Source organism: Peromyscus maniculatus, chromosome X (genome assembly GCF_049852395.1).
Source record: "Peromyscus maniculatus bairdii isolate BWxNUB_F1_BW_parent chromosome X, HU_Pman_BW_mat_3.1, whole genome shotgun sequence".
In the NCBI taxonomy this organism is placed as follows: Eukaryota; Metazoa; Chordata; class Mammalia; order Rodentia; family Cricetidae; genus Peromyscus; species Peromyscus maniculatus.
The window spans coordinates 38,108,927-38,127,042 of record NC_134875.1 but is presented as its reverse complement, the minus strand read 5'-3'; the positions used below and the strand labels follow the sequence as shown (position 1 = coordinate 38,127,042).

Sequence of the window (18,116 nt, the reverse complement as noted above, 5' to 3'; positions counted from 1 at the left end):
GGGCGGCGGCGGCGGCGGCGGCGGCGGCAGGGCCCGGAGCGAGGCAGCCCCTGTCGCCGCCATGGAGTTGCTGGGACCCGGACCTCCAGCCAGCCTTTTCCAGCCACCTCGTCGTCCTGGCCTTGGAACTGTTGGGAAGCCAATTCGACTGTTAGCCAATCATTTTCAGGTTCAGATCCCTAAAATAGATGTGTATCACTATGATGTGGATATTAAACCAGAAAAACGGCCTCCAACAGGGACTATGGTGCGACACTTCAAGATGCAGATATTTGGGGATCGGCAGCCCGGCTATGATGGCAAAAGAAACATGTACACAGCACATCCACTGCCAATTGGACGGGACAGGGTTGACATGGAGGTGACCCTTCCAGGTGAGGGTAAAGACCAAACTTTCCAAGTGTCTGTGCAGTGGGTGTCAGTTGTGAGCCTTCAGTTGCTTTTGGAGGCTTTAGCTGGGCACCTGAATGAAGTCCCAGACGACTCAGTACAAGCACTTGATGTTATTACAAGGCATCTCTCCTCTATGAGGTACACTCCTGTGGGCCGTTCTTTTTTCTCACCTCCTGAAGGTTATTACCACCCTCTGGGAGGCGGCAGAGAGGTCTGGTCCGGCTTTCACCAGTCTGTGAGACCTGCCATGTGGAATATGATGCTCAATATTGATGTATCTGCAACTGCTTTCTACCTGGCCCAGCCTATCATTGAGTTCATGTGTGAGGTTTTAGATATTCAGAACATCAATGAACAAACGAAACCTCTAACGGACTCCCAGCATGTCAAGTTTACCAAAGAAATTAGAGCTTTGGTCCTGTATTAAATTATTGACCTTTTGTGTGTATGTGGAGAAATCTTTGTTATCTGCAGTAGGTCTCAAAGTTGAGGTGACTCACTGTGGACAGATGAAACGAAAATACTGAGTTTGTAATGTGACAAGACGACCAGCCAGTCATCAAACTTGCTAGACCTGTAGGCCCAAGATGGATGCCCCAACGTTGCAGAGGAACCTTGGGTGACGACCTTTCCTTTGCAGCTAGAAAACGGTCAGGCTCTGGAATGTACAGTAGCTCAGTATTTTAAGCAGAAGTATAGTCTGCAGCTGAAGTACCCCCATCTGCCCTGCCTTCAGGTGGGACAAGAACAGAAGCCTACCTACTTGCCACTTGAGGTCTGTAATATAGTGGCAGGACAGAGATGTATAAAGAAGCTCACAGACAATCAGACATCCACAATGATCAAAGCCACAGCAAGATCTGCTCCTGACAGACAGGAGGAAATCAGTAGACTGGTAAAGAGCAACAGCATGGTGGGTGGGCCTGACCCATACCTGAAGGAGTTTGGGATCGTTGTCCACAATGAGATGACGGAGCTCACAGGCAGGGTCCTCCCAGCTCCCATGCTGCAGTACGGAGGCCGGGATAAAACAGTAGCCACACCCAACCAGGGTGTCTGGGACATGCGAGGAAAGCAGTTTTATGCTGGCATTGAGATTAAAGTTTGGGCAGTGGCTTGTTTTGTGCCTCAGAAACAATGTAGGGAAGATTTGCTAAAGAGTTTCACTGACCAGCTTCGTAAAATCTCCAAGGATGCGGGGATGCCCATTCAGAGTCAGCCATGCTTCTGCAAGTACGCACAAGGTGCCGACAGTGTGGAGCCCATGTTTAAACATCTGAAAATGACATATGTGGGCCTGCAGCTGATAGTGGTTATCCTGCCGGGAAAGACACCAGTATATGCGGAGGTGAAGCGTGTTGGAGATACCCTTTTAGGTATGGCCACACAGTGTGTCCAGGTCAAAAACCTTGTGAAGACCTCACCCCAAACCCTTTCCAACCTTTGCCTGAAGATAAACGCAAAGCTTGGAGGAATTAACAATGTACTTGTACCTCATCAAAGGCCTTCAGTGTTCCAGCAGCCTGTCATTTTCCTGGGAGCAGATGTCACTCACCCGCCTGCTGGGGACGGGAAGAAACCGTCTATCGCAGCTGTAGTGGTCAGCATGGACGGCCACCCCAGCCGGTATTGTGCCACAGTTCGGGTGCAGACGTCTCGGCAGGAGATTGCTCAGGAGCTCCTCTACAGTCAGGAGATCGTGCAGGATCTGACAAGCATGACTCGGGAGCTACTGATTCAGTTCTACAAGTCCACGTGCTTCAAGCCCACTCGCATCATCTACTACCGTGGAGGGGTGTCCGAGGGACAGATGAAACAGGTAGCTTGGCCGGAGCTATTAGCAATTTGAAAGGCCTGTATAAGCCTGAGAGTCTTGGAAAAGAACTCAACCAATTTGGCATCCCACACATTCTCCAATGTTTCAGATGCCTACTGCCTCTAGATAGTGCCACGTTGATTTCAAGTGGTCCCTACCAGCAGCTCGGAATAGATAGTTGCACTGAATCTGTACTTTGCAGCCCTGTCTGATGCATCAACAAAACTGAGCCATTTAAAAAAAAAGAAGAAAAGAAAAAAAAAAGGAATGGAAACTCATAGATTATGTTTTCTGATGCACTGGACAATTTTTACCTCAACGTGCAAAGGCTGATCAGCCTTTACTTTCTAAAGGACTTACTTTCCAAGGAGGGTTTCTATGGGACATTTTGCTAGCTGTGGTATTCACCGCATCTAGTCTTACAAGAGGAGTATTTCCTTTTTCCTGTGTTCATTGAGTGGGGTGTATGCATAGGTGGGAGAGAAAAACCAAACGACCTGTTTCCTTTCCACGCCACTTTTTAACTAGGTGGGTCCATAGACTTTTCAATGGAGGTGTCTGACTTCACCACTGTAAATGCCTTTAAGGAGCATTTCATTTTTGAAAGTTTTACGGAATTTTATTACTTCCACTGCTTTATCTTACTGATCTCTTCGGGCCTGTGCTGTGGAGAACAGGCTGCCCGACAATTGCACTATATTTGGCTGCAGATTCGAACAGGTAGTTCTCTTACTTGGCTGGCTTTGGTGACTGTGACATGAGCAGGTGTGATGCATGTCGCAGGGACCCCTGACACTGCCATGGTAAAAAGTAAAAGCTCTCCTCCCTATTTGGAAAAAAAATTAGCTTTTAGTATTTTCCCAAGTTTTTGAAAGTGCCCATTTTATGCTGCTATGTGGTTGGTTAGCTCTAAATGATTTTTAGACTTCTCTCATAGAAAGTTAACTTTGGCAATAAGTGTTTTTAAGACCCTCCTCCCCTTTCTCCCCGACGAGGTAGTTTTTCTAGATGAAATTTTAGTATGATTTTATCAACTATTTCTTAATATATCATAACCTGAATATTCTGAAACACATATATTTCCATGCCCTTTAAAATAAAAAAAAATTACACTCACAATGTCCAGTCCATTTGCATTTGGCAAAGTCAGAGAAAATACTTTGTTATCTATTCTATCTTGGTGAGTCCAAAGTTTTCTGCCTAATTCACTTTGTATCCTAACTTGTATTACCAACCCAAAACTATTTTTTTAGACCTCAAAACATTTTCTTAGATAAACAATTTACACTTTTATGTCTCTCAACCTTATACACTTTACACTTCTTTTGTGAGTTTCTTTTGTGAATTTGGTAACAAGGAAAACTATAAATATTTAGTCTTCAACTCCATCAGAGACCCGAGAAGGAAATAATATTAACTAGTTAAACAGGAAGTACAAACAAGCGACTTCCAAAAAATGTGAGAAATGACACAAACAGCTGGCTGCCTGGACAGTCACCCAAGGTTCCTCTGCAACGTTGGGGCATCCATCTTCGGCCTACAGGTCTAGCATATCTGATAGACTTATCTGTGAAGTAGGAATTTTGAAGGACTGTCATGCCTTTTCTTGGCAAAATTCAGCAGTTGCTTTCTTTTGTGTCCTGTTTGGACAGCATACTGTCAGCAGTTTTTTGCCCAGTGGCTAACTTTTGCCACAAAAAAAGGAAACTCCTTATGGAGGTTCTTCAATGCTCACCATCTTCTCTGAAGTAGATTGATGCTGCCAGGAGCAGACATGTCTCATTGTTATGAAAAGCCTTATGTTATTAAAACATCTTAAATGTTATATTCTGCAGGTATTTGAAATGTTTGAAGACCACCTATCTATTTAAATATATTTCTATTTGACCTTGAAAACATGACTACAAGTTTGATTGTTATGGGGAACTAATTACTAACCTGCATTTCTTTATTATCCTAAATAGTTAGTAATAATAACTTTCAAGGACTAGAAATTTACATTACATTTTTAAATTAGCTGCATAGGTACAATACCTTAAACAAGAGTACAAACATATGCACAATATGTTCTAAGAAAAATAACCTTAAATTTTGACCATGCATAGAGTAGGACCCCCACTGCTCTATGCTCTGGCATTTACCTGCGAGAAGGTGAAATCTGTCTGTACACAAGGCATGGTGCCTTGAAATTCCATGGGATTCTTCCTCCCTATTCTAAGGGAAGCTGCCATTGTTTCTGGCAGGGCAGGCCAAGCTAAGTCTGTGTCCCATTGGATCTCAAGGACTGTTGCACATGCCCTGCATGAAGCCTACACCCCACTCTAAACTATGTGTTTAGATGTATCTTAGTTTCTTCAGAGTGCTTCTATTTCTCTCAACCATATATCAAAATACCTTTATTAAACCCCAACTTTACTTCATAAAAAGGAAAAATTACTTTAGTTTTTTTTCTTTAATTTTTATTAGGCATTACATAACATGCGCATAGTATATAATATGCTGCATTTGCCTTCTAGTAGGAATAGGTGACCATAGCTGAGTAATTTTTTTTCATCAGCCAGGAAAATGCTTCCTTAGTCAATATTCTCCAAGCCCTGTAAAACAATTTGAAAAGGAGAATGTGAGAATTCTGTTCCCATAAAAAATTGTACCACACTGCTTATTTCCAGTGTCACAGAATGGCATTCTGTTATTAAAGCAAGTGATTTCACATCCCACATTTCTCTAACTGCAACAATATAAACTGAATTGTTTTCATAATCACTAAATAGAGACCTTTGAGACAATGTCTCACTCCATAGTCCTGGGTGACCTCAAAGTCTGGCTTTTTCTTTTGTCTTGGACAAGGTCTCATGTAATCCAAGTTCATCTTAAACTCCCTATGTACCCAAAGGTAAACTCCTGATCCTACTGCCTCCATGTCCCAAATACTAGGATGCTAGGGTGCGAACTATACCTGCTTCACTTCATTTTCTGACAGCAGCAAACACACACACACACACACATACACATACACACACACACACACACACACACACACACACACACACACACACACACGCCTTTTCTTCACCCTAACTGGAATTACAGTGAAGCAACTATTCACTTCCTGGATCCTCATACATAGGCCCCTCCATGAATTAGAGGACAAAACACTAAACTGTCTCACAAAACAGCACCAAACAGAGGTAGGCCGATCTGTGAGTTCAAGGCCAGCTTGGTCTACATAACAGGTTCCAGGCAAGGCAAGGCTAAATATTGAGACCCTGCCTAAAAAAATAAATAAAAACAGCTAACAAGTAAGTAAATAAATGGGAAAGTGTCCTGTACATGCACATTCATGAGAAGTGTACCCACACATGTACAAATGCACACTACACACACATAAAACACACCAACAAAGATCATTATATGTATAAAAGACTGCATACTTCACTAGTAAAAAAACATGCAAATTAAGTAAGTACTGAATGAACTTAGGCAAGGCATTACCAGAACCCACCCCCATCTTTCAGTCATCTTACCCTGGACTCATAGTAGCGATTGACTCCAGAGACACGTCTATCTCTTTCCATCAAATACCACTGGTAACGAAGTCGAACAACTCTTTTTTCCTTCAAATAAAGGACAATGTAGTTTATAAATATGAGTGACTCAATAAAAAGATATATGTACAATTTTTCTTAAACAACAAACTAGGGGCTGAAGAGATGGCTCAGTGGTTAAGAGCACTTGCTATTCCTGGGTACTCAATTGGCTTCTCAGCACCAACAATTTTTACTTTGTTTGGGGGCCGGGGGAGACTCAGAACTGCTTTTTACTCCATTCCAGGGGAGACTGCATAGCCTCTTCCACTCTCCATGGTGCACACAGACAGAAGCAGACACACATACATGTAAATAATAATAAATTTTTACAAAAAGAAATGACTCACTAGAAAAACAGAGTCATCATTGAAACAACAGCTAAGTGGACAACACAAAGCCAAATCTCCTAAATAAAACCAGATCATTAATATTTAGGATTAAGTTGGTAACTTTTTTTTTTTTTTTTTTTGGAGACAGGAACTCACTATACAGCCATAGGTTGACCTCCAGTCACTATCAATCTCCCTGCCTCAGCTTCCTGAGTGCTATGATTACAGGGTAGAACCACCAAGCCCAGCTCTGTTTTGCTGGTGAGCCACTGAAGACTTGAATTAGATCCTTGCTACCACAAGGTAGAAGGAGACAACTGATGCCTGCTAGTTGTCCTTAGATTTCTGAAAGCTTGCACACACTAAAGAATTGAACTTTTATAAGTTAAAAAGTGGCAGCTGGGTGTGGTGGCTCATGTCTGTAATGCCAACACTCTGGAGGTAATAGCAGGAGGATCCACAAATTCAAGGCCAAGCAAGCCATGCCATACAGAATGAGAAAAATGAAGGAAAGGAAAAAAAAAAAAAAAAGATCTAGCTGTTGCTTTGGGACCCTAAGAAACAATAGAGGTAGATTACACCGGAAAGAAAATTACAACACCAAAACAAAAATCAAATTATAATCTGATAGTACTCTAAAGCCGCTGGGGAGGCCCAGAAGAGGGAAAATGAAAGTCATGATGTGAGTTCCTTAAGGCTTGCAAATTCAGCGGGAGGTTTAAAAGGGAGGCAGGATCAATTAAGGATACAGAACATATAGCTACAGAAATGTGGGTGTGAGAAATTAAACCAACAGAGGGAAGGCTTCAGATGGGTTATCGGGTAAAGGCCCTTGCCCTAAGCCTGAGGACCTGACTTGTATTCCCTGGACCCACATGGTGGAAGGAGAAACGCAATTCAGGCACGTTGAAGTTCTGATCTCCACAGGTGCGCCTTGACACGCCTGCACCCACATACATACACACAAACACGTAAAAATAAAAATGATCAGGGGTGGAGAGACTGCTTAAGTGCCTGTTCCTCCTGCAGAGGACTTAAGTCCGATTCCTGGCACCCACTTCTGGTTCCTCCTAACCTCCTGTAACTCCAGATCTAAGGGACCCGGTGCCCTCTTCTGATCTCCGCAGGCGCCTACACTCACGTGCACAAACACACCCACCAAGTCAATTAAACGATTTCCACGAGGAGATGAATGATGATAGGAAGAAGGGACACGGCTAAACACCTCTCTCGTCAGCCTAGGAATTAGGGCCCGGCTCTTGTAATCTACCTTGCTAACTGCCGAATGGATATTTTGCCGTTGGGGCCACTTTTCCTCAACCAAAAACTAGCTATGTTTTTTTTTTTTTAAAGTAAAACGTGGAATCCGCAAGTCTCCGCTTTCAGGCAACACTAAGAGGAGGACCCACTTACAAGTCCTTACCCTCACAGAGCGGCTGCGTATCCAAACGGCCACCGTACCCCCACCGTCCCTAGAAGAACACTGGTCCCCAGAGCCCAACCGCGGCCGAGTAGGCAGCCTTACCTTGCCCCCGTTGGTGAACTTGTGGATGTACGCAGTGGACACCCCAGGAATGACCAAGCACACGCCCATGATGGCGAGGCCAGGGAGAATCTCGAACCACATCTCCTCACCGCTACTCACGCTCCAAACCGCAACCGGCTCCGCAGAGGTGACCGGGTTTCACCTCCCTTCCGGCAGCAGGCAGAAGGGGCGGCGCCCTGGATGACTCAGGAGGAAGCGACGGCGGCCGCAGGGGCTCAAAAGAGACTGGCGTTCTCCGTCTGCCAATCGTAACCAGGCTGTATCCCGGCCGTCTCTTTTTCTCCTGTCCGAATCACCGCCGCAGAGAATACTGTGACGACGCGAAGAGGTCCGGTACGCCGCGGCAGTTTCAGAGCTTTGGTGATCTCAAATGGCGGAGCAACTTTCTCCTGGGAATTCGGCTGGCCAGGTATGCACCTTCCTTTTCAAAAAGCCTGGGCGGAAAGGGGCGGCGGGCCGCCGAAAGCGCCGGCTCTGTGATGCAGAGTCCGGGGACAGCAGCAGCAGCAGCGACGAAGGCAGCGCTGTGGTCCGACCCGAGAAGAAGCAGGCGACCCACAATCCGATGATCCAGAAGACGCGCGGCAGCGGTAAACAGAAGGCGAACTACGGCGGCGGCTTGAGTAGCGAGGACGAGAATGAACAGGAGGGTCTCGGCGTGGTCTATAAGTCGACCCGTTCGGCAAAACCCGTGGGGCCCGAGGATATGGGGGCGACAGCTGTCTACGAACTGGACACTGAGAAGGAGCGCGATGCACAATCCATCTTTGAACGGAGCCAGAAGATCCAGGAGGAGCTGAGGGGCAAGGAAGATGACAAGATCTATCGGGGAATCAACAATTATCAGAAATACGTGAAGCCCAAAGATACATCCATGGGCAATGCCTCCTCCGGGATGGTGAGGAAAGGCCCCATCCGAGCTCCGGAGCATCTACGAGCCACTGTGCGCTGGGATTACCAGCCCGACATCTGCAAGGACTACAAGGAGACTGGATTCTGCGGCTTCGGGGACAGCTGCAAATTCCTCCATGACCGTTCAGATTACAAGCACGGGTGGCAGATCGAACGTGAGCTTGATGAGGGTCGCTATGGTGTCTATGAGGACGAAAACTACGAAGTGGGAAGCGATGATGAGGAAATACCATTCAAGTGTTTCATCTGTCGCCAGACCTTCCAAAACCCAGTTGTCACCAAGTGTAGGCATTATTTCTGTGAGCGATGTGCACTGCAGCATTTCCGCACCACCTCTCGTTGCTATGTCTGTGACCAGCAGACCAATGGCGTCTTCAATCCAGCGAAAGAATTGATTGCTAAACTGGGAAAGCATCGAGCTGAAGCAGAGGGAGGTGCTTCTGATTTCTTAGAAGACCCTGAGGAGGAGAGTCCAGTTCCCATTATTTAGATTTTCCATAATTCCCAGTCTCAAAATAAATATTTTGTTGTTTCTTAAAATCTTTTGGAATCTTTTTTCTTTCTTTCTTTTTTTTTAAAGGGAAGTGGCAGAGAAGGCAGGTGATGGAGGAGGGGCCCAGATGAAAAGCTTCAAGATAGGTATTATCTGGATTTTTCTAGCCTTCAAATAAATACTTCATGGGTGAGTATTTTCAGAGGCCTGTGTCACAAGTTGTGTGGATGGGAGAAGTTCATGAAAAAAGCTAAGATTTACTTGAGGGAACCAAAGTTTTGATGAAGTCAAGAACTGGCCCTATTATTCATATCACATTTCTATATTACTTAATAGTTTAGAAATTACTTTGATGCATTATATTTCGGAGCAAGTGCTGTTTTAAAATGCACATTTGGAGGGTTTGAGTTGGTCCTTGATCTGTTTGAGAGTGTTCCTTGCAAGCTTTGGAAAATGGTCCATGCTTTCTTTGAAGCACCTATAGGTAACTCCCATTTTCACAGATGATGGTATATGATAGATACTGTCGAATATGATAGATACTAGCCTCATGTAGCTGTCAAGTGCTTGAAATGTGCAGATGGCCACTGAATTGGATGCTGCACTTAACTGAATTTGTGAACTTGGAGATGGTAAAAAGCCTAATGATCTATAATCTGTGATCTGAAACTATTGGTGTTCTCATAGACTCCAACAGAACTCATCACTTCTTGTTAAAATTAGTGTGCCTGTATTCAAAATTGTTTGGGTTTCCCTGTGTAGCTTAGTGCTTGGTGCCTGTCTCTCGCTCTGTAGACCAGGCTGGCCTCGAACTCACAGAGATCCACCTGGCTCTGCCTCCTGAGTGCTGGGATTAAAGGTGTGCGTCACCACCACCGCCTGGCAAGAAGAGAGTTTTAAGAGAGGGGATTTAGACCAGAGCTTCGAGTCCACACCAAGGAATTTTAAGTTGTATTCTGTAGGGAGATGAGAATGGCAAATACACTTATTTAACATTACTGAGATGCGGAGAGGACAGGTCAAATGATTAGTCAATATTTTAGTGATATAACTAGAATTGGGTTGCTATAAGGAAACAGATGAATGTATAAATTGAGTTAAAGTGGACTTTAATCATATTTATTAATCCATTTAAAGATATTCTTTTGGGGTTGGGGATTTAGTTCAGTGGTAGAGCGCTTGCCTAGTAAGCGCAAGGCCCTGGGTTCAGTCCTCAGCTCTGAAAAAAAAAATATTCTTTTGTCTCTCTCTCTTTGGTTTTTTGAGACAGGGTTTCTCTGTGTAGTTTTGGAGCCTGTCCTGGAACTTGCTTTGTAGATGAGGCTGGCCTCGAACTCACAGAGATCCGCCTGCCTCTGCCTCCCTAGTGCTGGGATTAAAGGTATGCACCACCACCATCTGGCTGAACAGACTTTCTTAAGCACTGTGTTTAGGATAGGGAGCTAACAGCAATAAATAAAACAGACACAGGCCCCAACTTCATAAAGCTGTATACTGAACAGTAGTAACAAATGTGGTAAGTGTGGGAAAAAGAGTATACTGGATTGATCTCAGAATTAACCTAATCTCTTGGGCTGGTGACATGTCTCAGTGGGTGGAGGCACCTGCTGCCAAACCTGACCCACTGAATTGGACCCACATAGTGGAGGGACAGAGTTGACTTCCATCTTCAAGTACACAAAGAGAATAAAATAAATAAAATATAAAAGGGAAAATAAGAATTAACCCAATCCTGGGGCTGGGGGAATATGGTTCAGTGGAAGAGCAAGTGCCTGGAATGCCCAAAGGAAAAAAAAAATAGAATTGAAACACAGCCTAGGAGTTCACAGACATGAAACCACATTTTCTTAGTATTTATTTGGTGTGTGTGTTTGTGCCTGAGTATATTTGGGCATCATGTGTTTGTAGTGCCTTTGAAAGCCAGAAAAGAGCTCTGGGTCCACTGAAACTGGAATTAGGGGCAGTAATGAGTTCATATGTGGATTCTCTGCACGAATAGCAAGGACTCTTAACTGTTGAATCATCTCAAAAGCCCCACGAACTCACTGGATAGAATAGGATAGATTCTGTAGTAAAGAGTACATGTAACATAACTGAGGTATATGAGCAGTTTATTAGAAAGGGGCCTTGAGAACACATAGGAAATATTTAAGAGATGAGCAGAACAAACATTTAAATAGAGAAAAGAGGATATTGTAGAGAAAAAGGAAGAAATGTCATAGAAATAAATACAACAGGGGTCGAAGAGATGATTCAGTGGGGAAGAGTGCTTGCTGTGAAAGCTTGAGGACGTGAGTTCAAATCCCAAGCACCCAGGTATAAAAGCTGGGCTTTGTGGGAACCAAAACAGGAAGCCTGGGAGCTCATTGGCCAGTGAGCCTAGTTAAAATGGTGAGCTTCCATTACAGTGAGAAAAAAAATAAGGTGAACAATAAAGCCCAGTGGGTAAGAGTGTCCTCAATTCAAGCCTGATGACCTGAGTTCAGATCACTGGAACCCATGTAAAAACTTTACATCGGTGTTTGAATCCCAACAGTTTTATAGTGAGATGGGAGGTGGAGGCAGGAGCATGTCCCAGAAGCTCAAGGGCCAACTAAACTCGAGTATACAGAGCAACAAACAGTGATACCCTGCCTCAAAAACAAGAGAGGAGGGCTGAAAAGACTGTTCAGTGGTTAAGAATGCTTACTGCTCTTCCAGAGGACCCACATTGGGCAGTTCACATCTGCCTGGGAACTCCAAGCGATCAGCGCCTTCTTCTGGCATGCCTGTGAGCAGACCTCCACAGAAGCAGTGTTCCACCTATGTGTCACCACACAGAAACATGTACACACACACAAATGAATGTTTTTAAAAGACGGAGACTAATGCTTCCATCATACATAATAATAATACACAATAAATAAACAATGTAATTTTTGAAAGAGTGAAGAGGGCCAGCAAGATGGTTCAGAAGGTAAAGAGGCTTGCAGTCAAGTCCAGTGACCTGAGTTGGATGCCTCAGCCCTCGTGGTGAAGGGAAGGAACTAGCTCTCACGGGTTGTCCTCTAAACTTCACATGAGCACCATGACAAGCTACCCCTACCCTCAGCACACAAACAATAAATAAATGTAGTTTAATTTTTTAATGGAGGAAAGCAGTAGAGGAAACCATCTGAAATCAAACTCTGATGAAACCTCTACACACTCACACATGCGTGTGTGCGTGCGCACAATATGTAAATAAATAATGCTTTAAAATTTTATCTATTTATTATGTGTAAAGGTATTTTGCCTGTATGTATGTCTGTATGTGCACCACGTGCATGGAGTACCTGCCAAGCCAGAGAGGCCATCAGATTCCCTTGGATTGAAGTTACTGATGGTTGTTAGTTGCCATGTGGGGGCTGGGAATTGAACCTGGGTCCTCTGGAAGAGCAACCAGTGCTTTTAACCACAGTGCAATCTCACTAGCCCCAAATACTGTCTTTTAAGTCTTTAAAATAGCCCTATAAATAGCTGAGTAGTGTGTAAAAGGCTTTCTGTCCAGCCTGAAGATCTCAGTTCAATTACTGGAACCTACTTGATGGAAGGAGACAGCTGACTCTAGTAGAATGTCATCAAACTTCACACACACACACACACACACACACACACACACACACACACACACACACACACACAAAACAAAAACTTAAGGGGCGGTTCTCCCACCGCCCCCGAATGTCATCAAACTTCACACACACACACACACACACACACACACACACACACACACACACACACACACACACACACACACACACAAAACAAAAACTTAAGGGGCGGTTCTCCCACCGCCCCCGCGGCGGGTCGCAGCAGTTCGTGCGGTGGCGGCCGAGGCGGTGTAGCTCCGTGACGGGTTCGGCCTCACACGCGCCTCCCACCCAGCACCGCCTCGATGCCCAAGAGGAAGGTTAGCACAGACCGAGCGGAGAAGGCCCAAGCAGCGCTCGGCGAGGCTGTCGGCCAAGCCCGCCCCTGCCAAGGTGGATGCGCGAAGCCGAAGAAGGCCGGGGGAAAGGATAAACCATCAGACAAAAAAGTGCAAACAAAAGGGAAGAGGGGCCGGGCGATGGTGGCGCACGCCTTTAATCCCAGCACTCGGGAGGCAGAGCCAGGTGGATCTCTGTGAGTTCGAGGTCAGCCTGGGCTACCAAGTGAGTTCCAGGAAAGGCGCAAAGCTACACAGAGAAACCCTGTCTCGAAAAACCAAAAAAAAAAAAAAAAAAAAAAAAAGGGAAGAGGGGAGCAAAGGGCAAACAGGCGGAGGTGGCTGACCAGCAAACCACAGATGTGCCTGCAGAAAATGGAGAAGCTGAGAACCAGAGTCCAGCTTCTGAAGTCGAAGATAAAGAAGCCAAGTCTGACTAACCATCCATCGTGTCTGTCAGTGTCCCCGCCTCCCTTCTTGTACAATCCAGAGGAATATTTTTTATCAACTATTTTGTAAATGCGAGTTTTTTAGTAGCTCTAGAAACATTTTTAAAAGGTGGGAGGAAGTCCCGCCTCATCCCATTTTTTAAGTGTAAATGATTTTTTTAAGAGGTTAAATCACTTGCTGGTTGCTTATTTTTTGGTACAACCAGAAAATAGCAGGATACTGAATCAGGAGAGGCTGTGACTGTCTCGGGGGTCACCATAACATTCCGTAGAGGGGGCTACTTTTATATCCTACAACACAAAGCATACTTGGAGTCTTGGTCGTGCATTTGTGTCTGGAATATTTTCAGTTATTTCTGGTCTTGTGTTTCTAGTAGAACTGTATCCTAAAAAACCACTCCTCGGTCCTTGCCCTGTCAGAACTGTCTCTGGTCATGGCAGTCCATTTTCCTAACAATTGTGATAATGTGCTGTGAAAGATTGAAATTTTGAATATGTACTGTATGTGGCATAAAATTGTGAGTCAGTGGAATTAAGGATTGTGAGCATTTGATTGTTATGTGAGGTCTTAGGGAAAACTTGCCAAGCTTAGGATGGAACATCACTGGAATAAGTTCAAAGAGAAACAATACATGGCTCTTTTTGGTACGTGAACACAATGTATGACTCTTAGAGTTTGGGTCCATGTTTTAAGAATTGAAATGTCTGTGTACTCAACCAATAAAGTCTCAGTTGTGAAAGAGTAAAAAAAAAAAAAAACAAAAAAACAAACTTCTTAAGGGATGTTGACATGGCTCAGCAGATAAATTCTGAGGACCTGAGTTCCATCCTCCAATCACATGGCAGAAGTAAAGTGTTCATTCTCTAGCCTTGCCTTTTGACTTCCTTGCCCTGGTAAATACACGTGTGCACGTACAAAACAAAGAAATGTTTTAAAATTATTAAATTTATTCATTTAGTGGGTGTGCGTGGAGGCCACATCATTCATACAGAGGTTAGAGTATAGCCCATGGGAGTCCATTCTGGCCTTCTGCCACATGGTCCCACGGGTCAGACTTAGGTCATCAGTTTTGGTGGTAAGGACCTTTACCCATTGAGCCATCTTGCCAGCTCAGTAAATTTTTTAAGGGCCAGTAAGATGTATCAGCCAGTATAGGTAGGTGCTTGCTACCAAGTCTGAAGTTCTGCATTGGATTCTGGGACCCATGTAGTGCAAGGATTGAGCCGATGTGGGTGAAATGTCCTCTAATCTCCTGGAATTCCTTTACCTGCACATACACGTATGTACAAATACCAAATAAGTAAAAAGATTCAAGTTTAAAAAATTATTATTATTTTTATTTTCTGTGCTTAGGTGTTTGGTGTGTATGTATGCATGTGCACCACCTGCATGTAGAGTACCTGCAGAGGCCACAATAGGGCGTCAGATCTCCTGGAACTGGAGTTGTACAGATGGTTGTGAACTGTCACATGGATGCTGGGTTCCTGCCACAGGTACAGAAAGCAGAAGCATTGCTGTCAAATTCACAGTCTCCTGTAGACTGATTTTTCTTTGGGCTGCCAGCTCACAAAAAATGACACGGAGACTTCTTATTAATTATAAAAGCTCGGTTTAGCTTAGGCTTGTACCTAACTAGTTCCTATAACTTAAATTAACCCATATTTTTTACATTTACATTCTTCCACATACTTGTTACCTCATCTCCATTTTGCCCAACCTGCTCCCTCCGCATCTGGCTGGTGACTCCGCTTTTTTTTTTTCCTCTGAGTCCTCTCTGTCCAGAAGTCCCACCTATACCTCCTGCCTAGCTATTGGCCATTTAGCTTTTTATTAAACCAATCACAGTGACACATCTTCACATAGTGTAAATGAATATTCCACAACAGTTTTCCAGACTATGGAGTCATTAAAATGAAGGTTTCATTGGCCCTGAATCCTTCCACTTCCTGCCCATCTACCTCCTCCTGAGTCTTGTGTTTTGTCCTATGGCTATGAATACATGGGCATGCTTCAAATCCCACCCCCTCAGGCCTGGATCAGGGAATTAATAAGATAAATACTGGGGAGGTGATAGCCAGTGTGCCTACAGACCAGCAATCTATATTCATCTTGACCTTTGCTCACTGATGCCCACTTTAAGTGTTTGCTTGTATTGGAGAAAGGAAAGATGTGGGAGTTTATATTTTGAGATAAGAATACAGAGTTTAATGGGGCTGGAGAGATGGCTCAGGAGTTAAGAGTACTGACCGCTCTTCCAGAGAACCCAAGTTCAATTCCCAGGACCCACATAGCTCACAACTGTCTCTAACTCCAGTTTCAGGGAATCTACAACCCTCACACACACATGCAAGCAAAACACCAATGCATATAAAAATACAGAGTTTATAACTCTATGCATGTTCTACAGGTCTATCCCCTGTAGTAATTTGAATGTGATTGGCCCCCATAATCTCATAGGGAATGGCACTATTAGGAGGTGTGGCTTTGTTGGAGTGGGTATGGTATTGTTGGAGGAAGTGTGTTACTGTGGGAGCAGGCTTTGAGGTTTGCTATGGTCAGGATACTGCCCAGTGTCTCAGTTAACTTCCTGTTGCCTGCAAGATATAGGATTCTAAGCTACCACTCCAGCACCGAGTCTGCCTGCATGCTGCCATACTTCATGTCATGATGATAATGGACTGAACCTCTGAAACTGTAAATGAGCCACTGCAATTATATTCTTTCTTTCTTTCTTTCTTTCTTTCTTTCTTTCTTTCTTTCTTTCTTTCTTTCTTTCTTTCTTTCTTTCTTTCTTTCTTTCTTTCTTTCTTCCTCTCTCTCTCTCTCTCTCTCTCTCCTTCCTTCCTTCTTCCTTCCTCCCTTCCTTCCTCCCTTTCTTTCCTTCCTTTTTTTTTTTTTTGGTTTTTCGAGACGGGGTTTCTCTGTGTAGTTTTGTGCCTTTTCTAGAACTCACTTTGTAGACCAGGCTGGCCTCGAACATTCTTAGGGTCTATAAACATTCCCCTGACATACAAGAGCTTATTAATATAGGAGAAAAAATCTTAAATGAAGCCTTTCACTCCCCCTCTACCTGCCCTAAGACTCCCCAAGTGCCCTCTCGTCTGCCTTCGGTCTGTCCCTTGGATCACGACCTGCGCTCTATGGAAGAGGGGACGCTCATGACTTTTAAACCTAACAATCCCCAGGAGTCCGCTCCTGCCCATCTTTATCCCTCTGTTAATAATTTTACCTCTAACTCCCCTCTAGACCCCACTGAGGAGGCTTCCCTAGAGAAAGGGCGGCCCGTTACCATAATCCAGACTGGCCCCCCTGCAAAAATCTCCCCTTAAAACAGGAGTCCTTGGGCCTTTTTATACCACCTCAAAAATCTCTGACGGTTCCCTGTAGCTAGAGTTTTCCTGCCTTGCCCACAGTCAGGACAAATCTTTGTCACCCGCCAGTCCCACAGCCGCTCAGACCCAACCAAGTAAACACAGAGACTTATATTGCTTACAAACTGTATGGCTGTGGCAGGCTTCTTGCTAACTGTTCTTATAGCTTAAATTAACCCATTTTTATAAATCTATACCTTTCCACGTGGCTGGTGGCTTACCGGCGTCTTCACATGCTGCTGGTCATGGCGGTGGCTGGCAGTGTCTCTCTGCCTCAGCCTTCTGCTTCCCAGAATCCTCCTTTCTCCTTGTCCCACCTACTTCCTGCCTGGCCACTGGCCAACCAGTGTTTTATTTATTGACCAATCAGAGCAATTTGACATACAGACCATCCCACAGCGGTTCCCCCTTCCGCAATGCCCCCTCCCTATGTTTCTCCGTCTTCCCACTCTTGCGGGCCCGTTCTTGATGAGTTGGCTCCCCCTGTCCCAGATCTCGGCTCACTGCAACGGGCCCTCCAGGCTCGCAGGGAACATGTTGAGCTTTTAAGGGAATTGAAAACTCTTGACAAAGAACTTAAAGATCTTGCCCTTGAAGTGGTGGCTCCCAGCCCACTAAAACCATCTCAAAAATCTAGTAAATCAAAAAGTAAGCCTCAGCCTGTCCTGGCATTTCCTGTTACCCGGAGCCATACCTCTGTTAATCTTTGGGGAAGGGACATACTTTCACAAATGCAAGTAATCTTATATAGCCCAAACTACAGTCACACAACAAATGCTAAGGATGAAGTATATCCCTGGCACAGGCTTGGGCAAGGCAGCTCAGGGGAGAGTCCAACCAATTCAGCTCCTTCCAAAGGAGGATAGACATGGGCTGGGATATTCAGGTTTTTAGTAGTGGTCACTGACCCTCCTGTACCCCATGCAGACAAAATTACCTGGATGACCCAGACCCCTGTCTGGGTGGATCAGTGGTCCCTTATTCAAGAAAAGCTACAGGCCGCCACTATGCTTGTACAGGAGCAGCTTATGGCTGGCCACATTGAGCCCTCCAACTCCCCTTGGAATACACCTATATTTGTTATCAAAAGGAAGTCAGGAAAATGGAGGCTCCTTCAAGACTTAAGGGCAGTAAATAAGGTAATGAGGCCTATGGGGGCACTTCAGCCTGTATTGCCTTCACCTGTGGCCATTCCTGCTAAATTTTACAAGATGGTCATTGACCTTAAAGATTGTTTCTTTACTATTCCCTTGAACCCCAGGACAGA

At 44.6% G+C, this 18,116-nt stretch overlaps 3 protein-coding genes across 3 annotated transcripts; 2 read left to right on the top strand and 1 right to left on the bottom strand.

Annotated features, from left to right (window-relative positions):
• The first annotated feature begins 46 nt into the window (after window positions 1-46).
• Window positions 47-2,467, top strand: LOC102928185 (protein argonaute-4-like). Its single transcript, XM_015987095.3, is given in 3 exon segments — window positions 47-808; window positions 849-955; window positions 1,018-2,467. Coding segments are annotated over 3 exon segments (2,172 nt in total). The 5' UTR covers window positions 47-61; the 3' UTR covers window positions 2,336-2,467.
• Window positions 2,468-4,646: 2,179 nt separating this feature from the next.
• Window positions 4,647-7,843, bottom strand: Ndufa1 (NADH:ubiquinone oxidoreductase subunit A1). The gene is made up of 3 exons (XM_006993598.4): window positions 7,651-7,843; window positions 5,734-5,823; window positions 4,647-4,803 (listed from the first exon to the last, which is right to left on the bottom strand). Exons 1-3 carry the CDS (start codon window positions 7,750-7,752, stop codon window positions 4,783-4,785), a joined length of 213 nt encoding a protein of 70 aa, XP_006993660.1. The 5' UTR covers window positions 7,753-7,843; the 3' UTR covers window positions 4,647-4,782.
• A 29-nt stretch (window positions 7,844-7,872) lies between these two features.
• Rnf113a (ring finger protein 113A) lies at window positions 7,873-9,123 on the top strand. The gene has a single exon (XM_006993597.4). It carries the CDS (start codon window positions 8,042-8,044, stop codon window positions 9,071-9,073), a length of 1,032 nt encoding a protein of 343 aa, XP_006993659.1. The 5' UTR covers window positions 7,873-8,041; the 3' UTR covers window positions 9,074-9,123.
• Window positions 9,124-18,116: the final 8,993 nt, after the last annotated feature.

Coding starts and splice junctions, on each gene's coding strand:
- Rnf113a (XM_006993597.4), top strand. CDS start 8,042: ATGGCGGAGCAACTTTCTCCTGGGAATTCGGCTGGCCAGGTATGCACC.
- Ndufa1 (XM_006993598.4), bottom strand. CDS start 7,752: ATGTGGTTCGAGATTCTCCCTGGCCTCGCCATCATGGGCGTGTGCTTG. Junction 5,824..7,650: donor AGTTCACCAACGGGGGCAAG/GTAAGGCTGCCT, acceptor CTTTATTTGAAG/GAAAAAAGAGTTGTTCGACT. Junction 4,804..5,733: donor ATCGCTACTATGAGTCCAGG/GTAAGATGACTG, acceptor ATTGTTTTACAG/GGCTTGGAGAATATTGACTA.